We start from the raw sequence: 20,562 nt of genomic DNA, 5'->3' as shown, positions 1-20,562 counted from the left end.
TGAACATTCCCAAGTCTTAAACTTGCATATAGACCATGCTTAAGTTGCTTTGGAAAAACCAAAGAGTATAGGGGAGTGGTTCTTAAACTGGAGTCCTAGGACCAGCAGTGTCGGCATCACTTGGAAACTTGTTAGAAATATAAACTCTTGGCCAAGTACGGTGGCTCACATCTATAATCCCAGCAATTTGGGAGGCTGAGGTGGGCAGATCAGTTGAGGTCGGGTGTTCAACACCAGCCTGGTCAACATGGTGAAACCTCGTGTCTACTAAAAATACAAAAATTAGCCAGGCATAGTGGTAGGTGCCTGTAATCCCAGCTGCTACTCGGGAGGCTGAGGCATGAGAATCAATTGATCTTGGGAGGCAGAGGTTATAGTGAGCCAAGATCATGCCACCGCACTCTAGTCTAGTCAACAGAGTGAGACTCTGTCTTCAAACAAACAAAAAAATTCTCAGGTCCCATCCCCAACCTATTCTAATAAAAGACTCTGGAGGCGGACCCTGAAATCTGGGCATTAACAATCCTTCCAGGTGATCATAATGCATGCTAAAGATAGAGTATCCAGAATGAGGACTTTTCAGCCAGAGAATACCACCGTGTCAGGAATGAGTCAAAAATGTGTCATGGTACTGATCCCCCTCAGTGGCTTGTAGCCTCAAAAAGTGTTTGTTTAACCCCATTCATGTGCAAATACGTTTTCTGGATGCTATTTTGTAAGAAAAGTTGGGAATGCTGATCTAGAAACTACTCTCTCTTGTTTCTCCATGAAGAACTTCCTTAGCTCAGAACCACTAGGGCAGTAGATTTTTTGTGTTAGATTTATACCTTCTTACTAGAGTAGGTTTTTGTAGTATCTCAGCAGTATTACCTGTTTTTTTTTTTTTTTTTTTCTTGTTTTTTGGCTTTGCCTTTGTTTTTTGGGTTTTTTATAATTTGTTGTAGATAGGCCATGAATTACGTCTGTATATTCAACTGGAGACATTCATATATCATTTTAACTACCTTTTTTATCTTATAGGGAGTTCCCATTAGACTTGAAGTTGGGCCACGTGATATGAAGAGCTGTCAGTTTGTAGCTGTCAGACGAGATACTGGAGAAAAGCTGACAGTTGCTGAAAATGAGGCAGAGACTAAACTCCAAGCTATTTTGGAAGACATCCATGTCACCCTTTTCACAAGGTAGTTTCTTAAAATTGCTTATGTCTCTCTCTCCAAATCTTCCGCCACCTTTGAGATCTTTACCAAGGAATTTTCGGGGTTGTCCTAGTTGGAAGCATTTGTTCTCTCCCTCTGAACCCTCATGCTACTTAATTCACTACTCTCTGGGTTTTTAACTTGTATTATGGTTATTTTCCTAAGTGCCATCTGCTTCCTACAAGGTTTGCAACAATGAAGTTTCTGTCCCCCGCACTTATTTGGATTAATTTAGATCTAGGCTTTTATGAGATGTAAATTCAAGGGCTTCAGGTATTGACTGTCATCTGCTGGGTACACATTGGCAGCACCCAGGAATACCTACTCCCATAGGTAATGTGTTAATGCCAGCTTTAGTAACTACCAGTGCCTTCCTAGAGATACTGATTTAATTGGACTGGAGAGGACCTGGAAACTATACTGTTAAAAGCTCCCCCAGGGGATTATACTATAGCCAAGACTGAGAACCTCCTGACTAGGATTGGGAATGAGGGATAGAGGAAGGCCTTAGGGCCACCCTCACCTATGGAGAGAGTCTTTTAGAATCACAGATCTCAAGGCAGTCAAGGCAGAGGCACCAGAAGATTAGTGGCTTAGTGTGGCACCCTGTTTTCTTTCTCTGCCTACCTGGAGCAGAAAGCAGAGAGGAAGGCCCATTACCACTGGGGATAGAGGTGCAGTTTGGGAGAGAGTAATGCCTGCATCTTATATGAGGGCACTAATATATTGATGTAAGATATATATTTATATATCTTTTATATATATTTCCTCTGAATCTGGAAATATTTAAGACCAGGGAGGTTTAAAAAATAACACAGACTCCCATAGGTAATGTGTTAATGCCAGGAAAAGAATGTCGGTCATTAGAGATTTAACAGCAGTAACAAAAGTTATGATCACCTGTTGTGTGCTTAACAAATTTCCCATGCATTGAAGGCTCACAATAGTGCAATGATAAGGTAACTCTGATATACAGATGGTCACTGTGAGTGACAGACTTGAGATTCAAATTGAGTCCTTCTGACTTCCAGGTTATCTTTTCATTAAATTATGCTTATGTGTTTCATAAAACTTTGTCATATTTGTGAGAACAATTATGTATTGTTTTCTAATTTTGTTTCATAGGGCTTCTGAAGACCTTAAGACTCATATGGTTGTGGCTAATACAATGGAAGACTTTCAGAAGATACTAGATTCTGGAAAGGTCAGAGACTTCTGAAAACTTTTCAGTATAAAAATATTTCAGTAAACTATATTTTAAGACTCATTGAATTTATGCATGGCATTAATACCTTTTAAAGCCAATCACATAAAAAGATAGTACATTACTCAACATTTATATATATGTATAAATATATAATCTATATAGTCTTTGTTTTATATTTATATGTCTTATATATAAATATAATGTGTGTGTGTGTATATATATATAGTCTTTGTTTTCTGCTGGCTTTTCTAAAGCATTACAACATTGTACCATTTTGGGGTAATACTTGTGAACTGATTATGTAAGTTTTTTTCCCATGTTTGATATGCTACTTTCTAAAGAACATTGATTCTGTATGTCTCCTTATTTCTTCATTATTGAAAATCTCTGTTATTTCAGTTTCTTGTAAGTTCCTAAAGTAACCATTGTTCTAGCTTTAAAGCTGTCATATGCGGCTGCCTAAAGCAAGGTGAAAAGTCAGTTTCTTTCCATTCCCTGACTGTACATACTCAGCTTTCAATTGATTGAACTTTCTGAATAATGAGAAGAAAAGTGTTGCTTATTCTAAGCCTGTTTTTCAGAATGAGGGGCTATCTGGCTCCTTAGAACTCCATAGACTTTCCTAATTAGGTAGTTAATGGCTCTTTTAAGATTTAATTGGTTTTATATATTGGGTATATGCAGTTGTTTCGAGCTGAAACTTTAAATTTTCATAAAGAAGAATTTCAGTTTTGCAAAGTTATTTAATTATTGGAATGAATCACTTACGGTCCTTAGTATTCTGGTATACATGTTTGAATACAACCAATCCTGTGTCCTCAGGTTACAAGTGAGAAAACCATGGGCCAGTGTCTAAATGAATACCCCAAACTATATAGAATTTAGATCCCTCTTCTGACTAGGTTTAAAGCATTTTTCTCTGTATCTTTTTTTATGTTTTAAATCCATGCTGAGAAGGAGCATGAATTTATGTAAAGCTTTAATTTTTATGGTCATAACGTATTAATATGTCTCTTATTTCTTAAACTGGGAAAATTAATCTCTGGCTTTCATTTTACTATTCTGTAAAATGAGTACAAAATAGATATCAAAATCCTCTTTAGATCTATAATTCTTCAGTATTTAGCCTTCTATCCTATTGGGTTACTGCTTTTGTAATTTTTTCACCTTTCTGGGTTCTGTAATTTTTCACTTGACTCAAACTTCCTTTTTTTTTTTGTTATGGAGTCTTGCTTTGTTGCCCAGACTGGAGTACAGTGGTGTAAGATCTTGGCTCACTGCAACCTCCACCTCCTGAGTTCAAGCGATTTTCCTGCCTCAACCTTCCGCGTGACTGGGATTTCAGGCGCCTGCCACGAAACCCAGCTAATTTTTGTATTTTTTGTATTTTTAGTAGAGATGGGGTTTTGCCATTTTGGTCAGGTTGGTCTTGAACTCTGACCTCAAGTGACCCATCTTCCTTGGCCTCCCAAAGTGCTGGGATTACAGGCATGAGCCACCGCGCCTGGCCTCAAACTTCCTACTTTTAATAGAAGGCTAGACAGTGGGTAGCCATCTGTAGCACTGTGTTTTTTCTTTCACTCTAATTTATGATTTTTTTGTTCTATTATTGAATTTAAAATTTTCCTTTATTGTAGAAATACTGTAGTCATGTTTGAGCAGTCTATTAAAGACATTGCATAAGAGTTAGTAAATCAATAGAGTAACCATCAGTTAAAACATTGCTTTCAAAGAAATGAATGCCAGCAGGTATTGCTGGAATCATGTCTTTTATTCTAATATTGGGTAAGTTACTGTAGAGATTTCAATAACTATTCTGAAGTAGAACCTGTGGTATTTTAGCTCTATGTCCAAAGAACACAGGGACCAGAAAACAAATTTTTGTTTCTTTTATTCAGTAGGCAGTTCCATCCCCCTTTTCACCTTATGTTGGTCAGCTTAGTAGATGTATTGATTGACCATCAAGCAACCTTTGAGGTTGTTGTAAATAAAATTGTATCTACTAGGAGGGGAGAAGGAAGAAGAGATCTTTGGAATTTAAATGTAGGAGAAAGTTTGGATCTTTCTACTTTTCTTTATTGGTATAAATGAAAAATTATATCTGATTTTACTAGGACTTGATTTTAGTACATTCTTCCAAGGGAGAATCTTAATTCAATGAAAAATAAATGCTATGTGTATATAATATTTATTGTTTACTACTGCCATCCCTTACTAATCTCTTGTATTTGTGATTTTTGAGTATTGCCATGTCTTGTTATTGACATTTTCTACGGAATTTGAGATATTACATATTACAAAAGATTGTGTCTTTCTTATTAATCCGTTTTTTTTTTGAGACGAGGTCTCATTATGTTGGCTGGGCTGGACTGCCAACTCCTGAGCTGAAGTGATTCTCTGGAGTAGCTAGGACTACAGTCATGCACCATCACACTGACTATGTCTTTGTTTGTTTGTTTGTTTTTATTATTATTATACATTAACTTCTAGGGTACATGTGCATAACGTGCAGGTTTGTTACATATGTATAGTTGCGCCATGTTGGTGTGCTGCACCCATTAACTCGTCAGCACCCATCAACTCGTCATTTACATCAGATATAACTCCCAGTGTAATCCCTCCCCCCTCGCCCCTCCCCATGATAGGCCCCAGTGTGTGATGTTCCCCTTCCCGAGTCCAAGTGAACTCATTGTTCAGTTCCCACCTATGAGTGAGAACATGCGGTGTTTGGTTTTCTGTTCTTGCGATAGTTTGCTGAGAATGATGGTTTCCAGCTGCATCCATGTCCCTACAAAGGACACAAACTCATCCTTTTTTTATGGCTGCATAGTATTCCATGGTGTATATATGCCACATTTTCTTAATCCAGTCTGTCACTGATGGACATTTGGGTTGATTCCAAGTCTTTGCTGTTGTGAATAGTGCCGCAGTAAACATACGTGTGCATGTGTCTTTATAGCAGCATGATTTATAATCCTTTGGGTATATACCCAGTAATGGGATGGCTGGGTCATATGGTACTTCTAATTCTAGATCCTTGAGGAATCGCCATACTGTTTTCCATAATGGTTGAACTAGTTTACAATCCCACCAACAGTGTAAAAGTGTTCCTATTTCTCCACATCCTCTCCAGCACCTGTTGTTTCCTGACTTTTTAATGATTGCCATTCTAACTGGTGTGAGATGGTATCTCGTTGTGGTTTTGATTTGCATTTCTCTGATGGCGAGTGATGATGAGCATTTTTTCATGTGCCTGTTGGCTGTATGAATGTCTTCTTTTGAGAAATGTCAGTTCATATCCTTTGTCCACTTTATGATGGGGTTGTTTGTTTTTTTCTTGTAAATTTGAGTTCTTTGTAGGTTCTGGATATTAGCCCTTTGTCAGATGAGTAGATTGCAAAAATTTTCCCGCATTCTGTAGGTTGCCTGTTCACTCTGATGGTAGTTTCTTTTGCTGTGCAGAGCTCTTTAGTTTAATTAGATCCCATTTGTCCATTTTGGCTCTTGTTGCCGTTGCTTCTGGTGTTTTAGACATGAAGTCCTTGCCCATGCCTATGTCCTGAATGGTATTACCCAGGTTTTCTTCTAGGGTTTTTATGGTATTAGGTCTAACATTTAAGTCTTTAATCCATCTTGAATTAATTTTCGTATAAGGAGTAAGGAAAGGATCCAGTTTCAGCTTTCTACTTATGGCTAGCCAATTTTCCCAGCACCATTTATTAAACAGGGAATCCTTTCCCCATTTCTTGTTTTTCTCAGGTTTGTCAAAGATCAGATGGCTGTAGATGTGTGGTATTACTTCTGAGGACTCTGTTCTGTTCCATTGGTCTATATCTCTATTTTGGTACCAGTACCATGCTGTTTTGGTTACTGAAGCCTTGTAGTATAGTCAGAAGTCAGGTAGCATGCTGCCTCCAGCTTTGTTCTTTTGACTTAGGATTGTCTTGGCAATGCGGGCTCTTTTTTAGTTCCATATGAACTTTAAAGCAGTTTTTTCCAATTCTGTGAAGAAACTCATTGGTAGCTTGATGGGGATGGCATTGAATCTATAAATTACCTTGGGCAGTATGGCCGTTTTCACAATATTGATTCTTCCTATCCATGAGTATGGTATGTTCTTCCATTTGTTTGTGTCCTCTTTGATTTCACTGAGCAGTGGTTTGTAGTTCTCCTTGAAGAGGTCCTTTACATCCCTTGCAAGTTGGATTCCTAGGTATTTTATTCTCTTTGAAGCAATTGTGAATGGAAATTCATTCATGATTTGGCTGTCTGATTGATTGTTACTGGTGTATAAGAATGCTTGTGATTTTTGCACATTAATTTTGTATCCTGAGACTTTGCTGAAGTTTCTTATCAGCTTAAGGAGATTTTGGGCTGAGTCAGTGGGATTTTCTGAATACACAATCATGTCATCTGCAAACAGGGACAATTTGACTTCTTCTTTTCCTAACTGGATACCCTTGATTTCTTTCTCTTGCCTGATTGCCCTAGCCAGAACTTCCAACACTATGTTGAACAGGAGTGGTGAGAGGGCATCCCTGTCTTGTGCCAGTTTTCAAAGGGAATTTTTCCAGTTTTTGCCCATTCAGTATGATATTGGCTATGGGTTTGTCATAAATAGCTCTTATTATTTTGAGATACGTTCCATCAATACTGAATATATTGAGCGTTTTTAGCATGAAGGACTGTTGAATTTTGTCAAAAGCCTTTTCTGCATCTATTGATAATCATGTGGTTTTTGTCTTTGGTTCTGTTTATATGCTGGATTACGTTTATTGATTTGCATATGTTGAACCAGCCTTGCATCCCAGGGATGAAGCCCACTTGATCATGGTGGATAAGCCTTTTGATATGCTGCTGGATCCGGTTTGCCAGTATTTTATGGAGGATTTTTGCAACGATGTTCATCAGGGATATTGGTCTAAAATTCTCTTTTTTTGTTGTGTCTCTGCCAGGCTTTGGTATCAGGATGATGTTGGCCTCATAAAATGAGTTAGGGAGGATTCCCTCTTTTTCTCTTGATTGGAATAGTTTCAGAAGGAATGGTACCAGCTCCTCTTTGTACCTCTGGTAGAATTCAGCTGTGAATCCATCTGGTCCTGGACTTTTTTTGGTTGGTAGGCTATTAATTATTGCCTCAATTTCAGAGCCTGCTATTGGTCTATTCAGGGATTCAGCTTCTTCCTGGTTTAGTCTTGGGAGAGTGTAAGTGTCCAGGAATTTATCCATTTCTTCTAGATTTTCTAGTTTATTTGCTTAGAGGTGTTTATAGTATTCTCTGATGGTAGTTTGTATTTCTGTGGGGTCGGTGGTGATATCCCCTTTATCATTTTTTATTGCATCAATTTGATTCTTCTCTCTTTTCTTCTTTATTAGCCTTGCTAGCGGTCTGTCAATTTTGTTGATCTTTTCAAAAAACCAACTCCTGGATTCATTGATTTTTTGGAGGGTTTTTTGTGTCTCTATCTCCTTCAGTTCTGCTCTGATCTTAGTTATTTCTTGCCTTCTGCTAGCTTTTGAATGTGTTTGCTCTTGCTTCTCTAGTTCTTTTAATTGTGATTTTAGAGTGTCAATTTTAGATCTTTCCTGCTTTCTCTTGTGGGCATTTAGTGCTATAAATTTCCCTCTACACACTACTTTAAATGTGTCCCAGAGATTCTGGTATGTTGTATCTTTGTTCTCATTGGTTTCAAAGGACATCTTTATTTCTGCCTTCATTTCATTATGTACCCAGTAGTCATTCAGGAGCAGGTTATTCAGTTTCCATGTAGTTGAGCGGTTTTGATTGAGTTTCTTAGTACTGAGTTCTAGTTAGATTGCACTGTGGTCTGAGAGACAGTTTGTTATCATTTCTGTTCTTGTACATTTGCTGAGGAGTGCTTTACTTCCAATTATGTGGTCAATTTTGGAATAAGTGTGATGTGGTGCTGAGAAGAATGTATATTCTGTTGATTTGGGGTGGAGAGTTCTATAGATGTCTATTAGGTCTGCTTGCTGCAGAGATGAGTTCAATTCCTAGATATCCTTGTTAACTTTCTGTCTCGTTGATCTGTCTAATGTTGACAGTGGGGTGTTGAAGTCTCCCATTACTATTATATGGGAGTCTGTGTCTCTTTGTAAGTCTCTAAGGACTTGCTTTATGAATCTGGGTGCTCCTGTATTGGGCGCGTACATATTTAGGATAGTTAGCTCTTCCTGTTGAATTGATCCCTTTACCATTATGTAATGGCCTTCTTTGTCTCTTTTGATCTTTGATGGTTTAAAGTCTGTTTTATCAGAGACTAGGATTGCAACCCTTGCTCTTTTTTGTTCTCCATTTGTTTGGTAGATCTTCCTCCATCCCTTTATTTTGAGCCTATGTATGTCTCTGCATGTGAGATTGGTCTCCTGAATACAGCAAACTGATGGGTCTTGACTCTTTATCCAGTTTGCCAGTCTGTGTCTTTTAATTGGACCATTTAGTCCATTTACATTTAAGGTTAATATTGTTATTGATTTGCTCCAGACGACCACCAGAGTAAGTACCAGAGAACAGGCAAGTAAGCAGGGTAAAAGAAAACTTTATTTACTAGCCAATGTGCAGGAGGGGCGAGGTTCACCGGTCTCCAGCGCTGGAGGCCGAGGAAGTCGTTCCGGTGTTCTCAGACGAGGTTCCTGGGTCCCGCGTACACAGAGGGGCCGAGGAAGTTCGCACCGCATGCCCGCTGGGAGCGGCTTTTATGTCCTGGGCCCAGGAGTGGGAGGGCAGTGGGCGTGACATGGGTTGGGGGCGGGGCGGTAGGCGTGGCTAGGCGGGTTCTGGTTTTTCTCTGTCGGAGGCTGGGTTGCGCCTGCGCAGTCGACCCGTGTCTTTCCCGGGCGCGGGAAAGTTGACGGTGAAGAACCCGGCACTGCGGCATCTTGCCTCCGTTCGTCCAAACAGTCCAACCTTTTATTGATAGTAGTGATAAAGGGCGCCGTGGTCTGTCTGGCTACTTCCTGCTGTTAAGGGACGTTGTTAAGGTTGGAGTCTATGGTTGGTATTTGGACGCACGGATGAAGAAGCATCTGGTTGAAGGTGACGCTCATGATCTCTCGAACTTTGGCTCAGAGAAATTTGATTAAAACAGGAGTGAGACATAAGACAAAACAGAGGATTAGTATGGGAATTAGGAACGGGAGCATCTGCTGTAGTACGGGCAGCAGCCATACCGGTGGTCCGGGGTTGAAGGGGGTATTGTAGGTTTTTAATTCTGCTTTAATCCTGTTTAGGGTTTGGATGTTAGTGTCTACTAGGCCTGACTTGTTTACGTAATAGCAGCATTCTTCTCCTAAGAAGAGACATGTTCCTCCTTTTTCGGCAGTAAGTAAATCTAATGCTCGCCTATTTTGTGCTGCTACCTGGGCCACTGAGGCAATTTGACGCTGCAGAGAAGCCAGGCTTTCAGCTGAAGCCTGTCTGGCCTCTCGGATTTGAGCTGTTAGAGATCGGGGGGCTGTAGCGAGTTGGCAAGTGCCCCAATTCCAAGCCCTGACGCCACTAAGGAGGAGGCCAGGGAGACTCCGATGACTAGGGGAAGGAAGACAGCCCGTTTTTGGAGATCATTAGGAGGAGGGTTGAATTGTATGACGAGTTCAGCTACTTCTGCTTTGCTATATAAGGTTAAACTAGTTACTGGGGACACTGGGACACAGAGCAATTGACCAATGGATGTGTGATTAAGGACCTTGAAGAGGGTTTTGTTGCACCAGAAATAACCTCCGTTGGGAGCCGTCTGGGTCTTAGCAGGTGGCTGGGTATAATTCCACCAGGAGGTGTTTGGGGTAGAGTAGCAGAAAGGAAGGATTGGGGTGTTACAGGGAGAATGAATGGGGATGAGGATGTGTTGGCTGAGTAACCTAGTAATGATTGGTTTTAGTCCTCGTAAGTGTTGTGGAGAGAGAGAGAACTGTGGGCGGGTTGGAAACTGAGATGGGTTTTTAAGTTTTATAAGTATTGGTGGATGATGGTCCACCACGACAGGAGTGGAGGTGTCCCACACTTGGGGGTCGATAGGAATGGGGAAATCGGGGAAAGGGTTAGTAGGATTGTTGGAGTCATTTGAGTTAGTCAATACTAGAAGCAGATGGCGGGTGGGGTGGGGGGTGCTAGTAGGGATGGAGATACAGGCCTTCAGTTGACTTAAAACATCTCAGCCCAGAAGGGGAGTGGGGCATGAGGGGATAATGAGGAACAACTGTGCAAAACAGTTGTTGGCCAGGCAACAATTAAGGGGTGGGGTTTTTCGAGGGCTGGACGGGGAGCCATTGACTCCTACAACAGAAATACTGGAGGGAAGGCTAGGCCCTTCGAAAGACGGCAAAACAGAGTAGGTAGCCCCACTGTCGATTAAAAAATTGTCTTACCCGCTACCAGGAGACTTACCTGCGGCTCGGTGAGGATGATGGGGGTCCCCGAATCCCGGCACCTTCAGTCGTCATCCAGATGTAAGAGCTGGAAGGAGCTCCCAGGGTCCTGAGAAGGGACATCACGTTGAGGCGCCATGCCCATTTTCAGGGTGGGGCAGTCAGACTTCCAGTGCCCTTCTTCATGGCACGCTGGACAAGGAGTTGTTGGCAGACGAGGGTTAGGACACTTTTTAGCCCAGTGTCCAGCTACTCCGCCCTTGTAGCACGGCCGCATTGGCTTAGGCGGTTGGGGAGTCTGGGGACATCTATCAGCCCAATGCCCTGGGTCACCGCATTTATAGCAAGCCCCTTTTATTGTCTTTGAGCCTCCGGGGGTTTTGCTCTCTGGTTTTGGGTTATGGCTAGGCTGCAAAGCAGCAACTAAGGCTTGAGTCTGGAGCTGTACCTTCTGTCTTAGGCGGGCCTGTTGTTGGGCTTCAGCCATTTCCTCCCTTGAATTATAGACCTTGAAGGCCGACTTGACTAGGTCTTGAATAGGAGTTTGGGGTCCATCCTCTGCCTTTTGGAGTTTTTTCCGAATACCCGAGGCCGATTGTGAAATAAAATATGATGCTAGAATAGTGGCCCCGGCTGGGGAAGCTGGGTCTAACCGAGTGTATTGAATTAAAGCCTCAGTTAGCCTGTTTAAAAATGTGGCCAGGTTCTCATCTGGACCTTGAATAATTTCTTTTAGTTTATTAAAATTTACTACCTTATTTGAGGCTGCCTGCATACCAGCCAGAAGACATTGAGTCATCATATCTCGTCTTTGGCGGCCTGGCTGGCCTACTTGATAGTTCCAGTCTGGGTCTATAGAGGGGACTGCTTGTTCCCCTAGTGGGAAGGCAGGGTCTGTTAAGTGTAATTGGTTGGCATGCTGCCTGGCGGCCACTAGGATGTGCTCTTGCTCCTCAGGGTTTAGAGTAGAGGTAAGAATAACCTGGAGATCATGCCAGGTTAAATCGTAGGCCTGGCAAAGGTATCTAAATTCTTTGGTGTAAATTGTAGGGTTGGCAGAAAAATCTCCTAAGCGTTTTTCAATCTTTGAAAGATCTGTTAGTGAGAAGGGAGCATGAATTCTAACTATGCCCTCTGCTCCGGCCACCTCACGCAAGGGTGCTAAGACTGCAGGGGGATTGGATAGGGTGGGAGTAGGAGCGGGGGCAGTTAGGCAATCTTTAGAGCGGGTATGGGCAGAGATAGGTGAACTAAGATGACCAGGCGGAAGTGCCGAGGGGTCGGAGGGAAGTGTAGTCTCAACAATGGTGGGAGTGGCTGAGGAGGGAGGCGGAACAACTGCGAGAGCAGGAGGGAGAGGTGGAGCCGAAAGAGGAGGTGGGGCTGAAGCGGGAAGGGGAGGTGGAGTATATGGTGGGAGTGGAAGGGAGAGAGGGGAAGTAAGGTCTTCGGGCAACTCAGACAGGAAAGATGACTCCTCTTTTTTCGACTTTGTTAGGCCTGCGTCCTTAGCCAACATGACTTGAGCCAAGGAACACTGGCTACACAGGTCCGGACGAGAACGCAAGGCCCAAAATCCTTGTATATAATTAATTTCGGACGACTTGCCTAAGCGTTGGCAGAAACTACTGAGGTCGGTTAAAATGTTACGGTCTAGAGTGCCCTCAGGCGGCCATTGAGACTGATTGTTTAATTTATATTGTGGCCACGCCACAGTGGAGAGGAACACCAGTCGCTTTCGCCTGAGATCTTGTTCTAATTCCAAAGTTTTGAGGTTTTTTAGAAGACACCCTAAAGGGGAGCCTCTAGGTATTTTGGATTGAGGGTTTCCCATTGCCTTCCTCTTGCCTATAGGCGGAAACGGAACTCTACCTGGCTACAAAGCATCCTTTGGAGCCACTAGAGACCGGTGGGAGGCTCCTGGAGCCGGAATGGAGATTACCTCCAGGCGGACGTCTCCGTCCTGGACAGGTCTCCCACGGAACAGAATGGAGATTACCTCCAGGCGGACGTCTCTGTCCTGGACGGGTCTCCCACGGAGCGGAATGGGATTCCTTTGGGCAGACGTCTCTGCCTTTGGAAACTTCCCTGGGTCACCTGGTGACCGGAAAAAAAGCCTTGGGCCTGCGCAGGACTTCTGGCCAAGGAATATGAGAGGGAGGCAAAAGGTACTCACTCCAGGAGACTTGGAGGTTCGGAAAACGATGTCCAGGTCCTGGTCCGTCTGGGGCGTGGAAGGAGGAGGCTCCTCGGACCTTGGGGAGCCCTGAGGAGGGGTCTCCTCCTGGGTTTCGGCACCAACTGATTTGCTCCAGACGACCACCAGAGTAAGTGCCAGAGAACAGGCAAGTAAGCAGGGTAAAAGAAAACTTTATTAACTAGCCAATGTGAAGGAGGGGCGAGGTTCACCAATCTCCAGCAGTGGAGGCTGAGGAAGTCGCTCCGGCGTTTTCGGACAAGGCTCCTGGGTCCCGTGTAGGAGGAAGGGCCGAGGAAGTTCGCACTGCGCACCACCCCCCCGAGCGGCTTTTATGTCCTGGGCCCGGGAGTGGGAGGGCAGTGGGCGGGACATAGTCGGGTTGGGGGCGGGGTGGTAGGCGTGGCTAGGCGGGTTCCGGTTTTTCTCCCTCGGAGGTCGGGTTGCGCCTGCGGAGTCAACCCGTGTCTTTCCCGGGCGCAGGAAAGTTGACGGTGAAGCACCCGGAACTGCGCCATCTTGCCTCCATTCGTCCAAACAGTTATGTGTGAACTTGATCCTGCCATTATGATATTAACTGGTTATTTTGCTCTTTAGTTGAGCAGTTTCTTCCTAGTCTCGATGGTCTTTACATTTTGGCGTGTTTTTGCAATGACTGGTACCAGTTGTTCCTTTCCATGTTTAGTGCTTCCTTCAGGGTCTCTTGTAAGGCAGGCCTGGTGGTGACAAAATCTCTAAGCATTTGCTTATCTGTAAAGGATTTTATTTCTCCTTCACTTATGGAACTTAGTTTGGCTGAATATGAAATTCTGGGTTTAAAATTCTTTTCTTTAAGAATGTTGAATATTGGCCCCCAGTCTCTTCTGGCTTGTAGAGTTTCTGCCGAGAGATCCACTGTTAGTCTGATGGGCTTCCCTTTGTGGGTAACCCAACCTTTCTCTCTGGCTGCCTTTAACATTTTTTCCTTCATTTCAACTTTGGTGAATCTGACAATTATGTGTCTTGGAGTTGCTCTTCTCGAGGAGTATCTTTGTGATGTTCTCTGTATTTCCTGAATTTGAATATTGGCCTGCCCTACTAGGTTGGAGAAGTTCTCCTGGATGATATCCTGAAGAGTGTTTTCCAACTTGGTTCCATTTTCCCCCTCACTTTCAGGCACCCCAATCAGACGTAGATTTGGTCTTTTTACATAATCCCATACTTCTTGCAGGCTTTGTTCATTTCTTTTTCTCCTTTTTTCTTTAGATTTCTCTTCTCGCTTCATTTCATTCATTTGATCCTCAATCGCTGATACTCTTTTTTCCAGTTGTTCAAGTCGGTTACTGAAGCTTGTGCATTTGTCACGTAATTCTCGTGTCATGGTTTTCATCTCTGTCAGTTCGTTTATGGCCTTCTCTGCATTAATTATTCTAGTTTATCAATTCTTCCACTGTTTTTCAAGATTTTTAGTTTCTTTGCGCTGGGTATGTAATTCCTCTTTTAGCTCTGAGATGTTTGATGGACTGAGGCCTTCTTCTCTCATCTCGTCAAAGTCATTCTCCGTCCAGCTTTGATCCATTGCTGGCGATGAGCTGCGTTCCTTCGCAGGGGGAGATGCGCTCTTATTTTTTGAATTTCCAGCTTTTCTGCCCTGCTTTTTCCCCATCTTTGTGGTTTTATCTGCCTCTTATCTTTGATGATGGTGATGTACTGATGGGGTTTTGGTGTGGGTGTCCTTCCTGTTTGTTAGTTTTCCTTCTAACAGTCAGGATCCTCAGCTGTAGTTCTGTTGGAGATTGCTTGAGGTCCACTCCAGACCCTGTTTGCCTGGGTATTGGCAGCAGAGGCTGCAGAAGATAGAGTATTACTGAACAGCGAGTGTACTTGTCTGATTCCTGCTTTGGAAGCTTCCTCTCAGGGGTGTACTCCACCGTGTGAGGTGTGGGGTGTCGGTCTGCCCCTAGTGGGAGATGTCTTCCAGTTAGGCTACTCAGGGGTCAGGGACCCACTTGAGCAGGCAGTCTGTCCGATCTCAGATCTCAACCTCCGTGTTGGGAGATCCACTGCTCTCTTCAAAGCTGTCAGACAGAGTCGTTTGCGTCTGCAGAGGTTTCTGCTGCTTTTGTTGTTGTTGTTGTTGTTTAGCTGTGCCCTGTCCCCAGAGGTGGAGTCTACAGAGATAGGCAGGCCTGTTTTAGCTGCTGTGAGCCCCACCCAGTTCGAGCTTCCCAGCGGCTTTGTTTACCTACTTAAGCCTCAGCAATGGCAGGCGCCCCTCCCCCAGCTTTGCTGCTGCCTTGCCATTAGATTGCAGACTGCTGTGCTAGTAATGAGGGAGGCTCTGTGTGGGTGGGACCCTCCGGGCCAGGGGTGGGATATAATCTCCTGGTGTGCCCGTTTGCTAAGACCCTTGGTAAAGCGCAGTATTGGGGTGGGAGTTACCCGATTTTCCAGGTGTTGTGTGTCTCAGTTCCCCTGGCTAGGAAAAGGGATTCCCTTCCCCTTTGCGCTTCACAGGTGAGGCGATGCCTTGCCCTGCTTCAGCTCTCCTTGGTCGGGCTGCAGCAGCCGACCAGCACCGATTGTCCGGCACTCCCTAGTGAGATGACCCCAGTACCTCAGTTGAAAATGCAGAAATCACCTGTCTTCTTTGTCGCTCGCCCTGGGAGCTGGAGACTGGAGCTGTTCCTGTTCGGCCATCTTGCTCCGCTCCCGTCTATGTTTCTTTGTTATGTTTTTGTTTTGAGACGGAGTCTCGCTCTGTCACCCAGGTTGCCAGGCTGGAGTACAGTGGCATGATCTCAGCTCACTGCAACCTCCGCCTCCTAGGTTCAAGCGATTCTCCTGCCTCAGCCTCCCAAGCAGCTGGGACTACAGGCATGTGCCACCATGCCCAGCTAATTTTTGTATTTTTAGTAGAGACAGGGTTTCACTATATTGGCCAGGCTGGTCTCGAACTCCTGACCACAGGCAATCTGACCTCAGGCAATCCACCCACCTCGGCCTCCCAAAGTGCTGGGATTACAGGTGTGAGCCACTGCACCAGGCCTTGTTTGGTCTTTTTAAAAAGCCAGGCACTGTGTGGTGCCTACCTGAAAATTTACCACCTCTTTATTGTGTTAACCCAGATTATCAAAAAGACAGCTCATCAACTTTGGGAATTAGGCTAATACATTTTACTGAAGGAGCATAAGTTACCTAGATAACGAACGCTTCATCACCCTGCATTAATGTTTACCTAATGAATTACTTGTTTTTCTGTAATTTCCTAATCTCTATTCACTTCTAAGAGATGTCTTTTGAAACATGTTAAATGAAATCCCAAGTGCAAGGAAGGGTTTGCAGGAGGAACTCGAGTATGGACTGTGTAGCTGGGAATAGTTGATGAGAACCTGCTGAGAAGGCTGGAAGCATGTTGCTGTTACTGCTGATGTCTCTTGGGTCTCCGTTTTCATAGATCTCTAGGTTTTCAGCTGCTTTACACTGTATTTCTAATATGTGGAGATATTCACAACTTTGCTATTCCCCTCATTAACTCTCCAGGAATATTTTGTAGGGCTACTACATAATTGTTATTGCAGACAAACCTCATTTTGAAGTAGACATGCTTTAAAAATTAGCATTCACAACTAGGAGAAATTTTAATATTTGTTGGCTGGACCTGGTGGCTCACGCCTGTAATCCCAGCACTTTGGGAGGCCGAGGCAGGCGGACTGCTTGAGGCCAGGAGTTTGAGACCAACCTGGCCAGCATGGAGAAGCCCCATCTCTACTAAAATTACAATAATTATCTGGGCATGGTGGCACATGCCTGTAATTCCAGATACGCTGGGAGGCTGGGGCACGAGAATTGCTGGAACTCAAAAGCCAGAGGTTGCAATGAGCCAAGATTGTGCCACTGTACTCCATCCTGGGTGACAGAGTGAGACTGTGTCTCAAAAAAAATTTTTGTTTTAATACTTGTCTAGTCTAACATCCACATTTTATTTAAAGAAAACCCAGAGTTAGAGATTTTCAAACACGTGGTGAATTTAAAAATTAAAATCCTAAGTATCTTGATTCGGCCTTTGTTTTATGTAGTCTAAGAAAGAAAAATGGAAAGGTTTTTTTTTTTCCTTACACAAAATTATTTTTGAACTTTAAAAATGATCCACTTACCTTTATAACACATTAGGAACATTGTGGCATAAAGTGAAGTTTGCCTGATTGTTAATTGTTATTGTTAACAACATGTTAAAAATCAGTTTGCTAATTTTGATGTTCCTTTTATCCTCCTGATAACCATTTAGATAGGTGGGGCAGGTGTAGTCCAGGTTTGAAATGAGGGAGATATAACTGGAGTTCAAATTCTTTTCAGCCACTATGTTGTAGCCAGTTTATGGGGAGATTTGAGGGTACTGCAAAGATGTCTTTGTTGTGTCTTGTTGTACTGTGAGCGTGGGTTTTGGATAGTGGAAAAACATTTTTTCCTATCTTTTATAACTGAGCAAAGTTCCTAGCAGGTTTGCAGAGGTATCATGGCCTGAAAAAAGACTGGGAGACCTATCCTTTTTGCTTGCAAGTTTAATATAGAACTCAAATGTTCCTTCTACAGAATAGAATTGAAGGAGTTATAAATACTGAATACTTCTCCTTTTCATAATTAGATTGTTCAGATTCCATTCTGTGGGGAAATTGACTGTGAGGACTGGATCAAAAAGACCACTGCCAGGTAAACCTAATTAACTGGTAAAACTCTATTGCAATGGAAAGGAATAGCAATGTGCACCATAAATGAATGGAATTCTTATTTGTTATTAATTTCAGGGATCAAGATCTTGAACCTGGTGCTCCATCCATGGGAGCTAAAAGCCTTTGCATCCCCTTCAAACCACTCTGTGAACTGCAGCCTGGAGCCAAATGTGTCTGTGGCAAGAACCCTGCCAAGTTCTACACCTTATTTGGTCGCAGCTACTGAGGGATGAACAAAACCCCCCTCTTCAACTCCCCTCACTTTTTAAAACATTGATATTAGTATCTTCTGAGATACAGACCGTTTTATGATTTTTTTAAAAAGTAAAAGTTATAAAATGAAGTCACACGAGACAATTATTCTTATGCCTAAGTTAACAGTGGATAAAATACTTTTCAGTAAACAACCCCAGTAATAAATATCATGAACTAATATGGTTTTTGTGTTCATTTGTTTCTGAAATGCCTTATGTACTACGAAGAAATTTCTACAAAGAGATGAAGACAATTGAAAGCCAGGTATCTGTTGTTGATCTAAGCACTCCCAACACGTCTCAGACCCTGAACCACTGGATACACCCTACGTTGATAGGTCTTGAAGCACTTTCTTTCCATAGCTCCTAATACAGAATCTGAAATTGCCCTGAATCTTTCTGTTTAAAAAACAAAGCAAACCCAGAAATGGAAAAAGCAACAATAATAAAGATTTCCCTTGAACTTCTGTCTTTCTCTAGTTACTATCAGGTCTTTGAAATAAGGGTTACAGTTTCTGTCTGAAAGAGTGATAAGCCCTCCTCCTTTCTACTTTTTACTTTCTACTTTTCCTCACCCTTCTGCCCCCACCATAGCACTGTTTTCACTGAGATCATGAAGGATACTCCTGAGCAAAGTTCATGTTGACTTCTTAGTTTCATGTCTTACCATATCACTCTGTTGCATTTGATACTTTTGTTGTTGTTGTTTTAATTATTCCTGTGACCTGCCCTCCTACATCTCTGACCCTTTTTAGTTCCATGTTTTTCACTGGCTTTTCTTCCTTGGTATGCCTCTTCCACATTGGTTTACTAAACTTCCATATTTGGCCGTCTTCTCGTGCCTAATCAGCCTCATCTAATCCCACTGTTCCAAATAGCATTAATAGGCTAATGACTCCAATATTTTTATCCGTAGGTCTGCATTCTAGACCTATTCCAACTGCATACTGAATTCTCTTGAGTGTCCCATCAGCCATTCAGGTCAACATGTCCCAAAAACCTCATTTCACCCTTTACCCCCAGACCTCCTCCTACAGTATTTCCTGCCTGGAAGATTAGCATTGCCAAAATGTTCCTCATAACGCGAACCAGAAACCTGGGAGCCCCCCTGGGCAGTCCCTCCATCACCATCATCCATACTCACTTGGCCAGCAGAACATGTTGCTATTATCTCATTCTTCCTGGGTCTTCCATTCCAAAAACCTGTGGATTGCCTGCAGGCCTTGGTACCTCTTGTGCTGATTACTGCAGTGGACTCCAGTCTCATCACAAGTTCAGTCCACATTTTCACAGTGTTGTTTGTCTTTTTCCTAACAGTTTATTAAGAATTTTTTCTTCCCCTTAACACCCCTCTGTGGTTCACCATCACTTAAAAGATTAAACTAGCCCATCTAGTTTCCTTTTCAATCCAGCAGAGTCCTTTGCAGCCTAACAATTTGGGGTTTCCTGTAAACAACGTGCTATTTCCTGCCTGTGCCCTTTGCTGGGAAAATGCCTTTCCTCCCCCATTTCTAGTCCAGTTGGTCAATCTTTTACCAATATTTCCAGCACTTGGTAAATCTCTTCCAATATGCTTTTATACTTGGTAGTGATAAATACACCAGTATAGGAAAATACATCAGAAAGGACTTGCATTTTGAGCTGTGCTTTGAAGGATGAGTACAATTTCAATAGGTAGAGGAAGGAGGAAGGACATTCCAGGTAGAGGGAACAAGAGATGCAAAAAACAAAAGTACAAACTGTATAAGAACACAAGAACTGTTCTTAACATTGGTAGGAAATTGTCAGTTGAAAGCAAACTAAATAGAGCATGCTTTCAAGACTCATGTCTTGAGTATGTGTATTCATATACCTAAGTTAGTGAAATTGATTTCAATTGACTGAAATATATATAGTCAAATTTTTGTATTCAGAGTCATAATTTTGTATTCCTTTATGGCAGTTAGAATGCTTTGCCTTCTTAGTGTATACGTAAACTGCCTAAGTTCAGTTATAAAATGGAGAAAAGTCTAACAGCTTCTCAGTTACTCTACCTCATAGAGGAAGGCAGTTAAAACAATGCCCAGCACAGAATAAATAGCTGTTGGTTATGGCCATTATGTAGGGTCAACTGGAAATTGCTTCTAATATATAATTCTAGTTATAGTAGTTACTTTAGCTGCTAATTGTTTTTCTGCAAACCAACATAAATGCTTTTAGGTGACAAGGCTTTTTTGTTTTAACCAGTCCATGATAAAAGCCTGAAAAGTATATTAGAGGTTATTCACATTTTTCCCTGTAGCCACTGGCTATTTTGGAGGAGGTGGCCATCTCTGGTGCAAAGACAAATCCTTAGTATTACGTTTTGAAACTTCAGATGAGTAGCGCTAACCACAGAAAAGCTTGAAGTTTGCTGCTTTAAAGGAAGTCACGATTTAAAGAAACTCTACATTAAGTACTTTTGTTAAGCAGGGAATCCTTTACCCAAAATGTACCTCTGGCAAATTGGCTTTTTTTCATAAGTTGAGGTTCAGCTAAAATATCAAAATATTTTCTTGGATGTCTGTGCTTTTCAAAAGAGTACATGAACCTGAATGAAATGAACACGATTTTATTTGCAAGTGACAGCTGTAAA

General features: G+C 42.6%; 1 protein-coding gene across 1 annotated transcript in view; it reads left to right on the top strand.

Annotated features, from left to right (window-relative positions):
* The window catches only part of EPRS1 (glutamyl-prolyl-tRNA synthetase 1), a 97,841-nt gene extending 79,714 nt beyond the window's left edge, over positions 1-18,127 (top strand). The window contains exons 29-32 of the mRNA XM_023203715.2: positions 1,021-1,181; positions 2,322-2,400; positions 17,610-17,674; positions 17,770-18,127. Of these exons, the coding sequence (XP_023059483.1) occupies positions 1,021-1,181; positions 2,322-2,400; positions 17,610-17,674; positions 17,770-17,920 (456 nt within the window). The 3' untranslated portion in view covers positions 17,921-18,127. The remainder of the gene's footprint in view (positions 1-1,020; positions 1,182-2,321; positions 2,401-17,609; positions 17,675-17,769) is intronic.
* The last annotated feature ends 2,435 nt before the right edge of the window (positions 18,128-20,562 follow it).

The sequence above is a fragment of the Piliocolobus tephrosceles genome, chromosome 1 (assembly GCF_002776525.5).
Source record: "Piliocolobus tephrosceles isolate RC106 chromosome 1, ASM277652v3, whole genome shotgun sequence".
Lineage (NCBI taxonomy): Eukaryota > Metazoa > Chordata > Mammalia > Primates > Cercopithecidae > Piliocolobus > Piliocolobus tephrosceles.
This window is presented reverse-complemented; position numbering and strand designations above follow the sequence as displayed.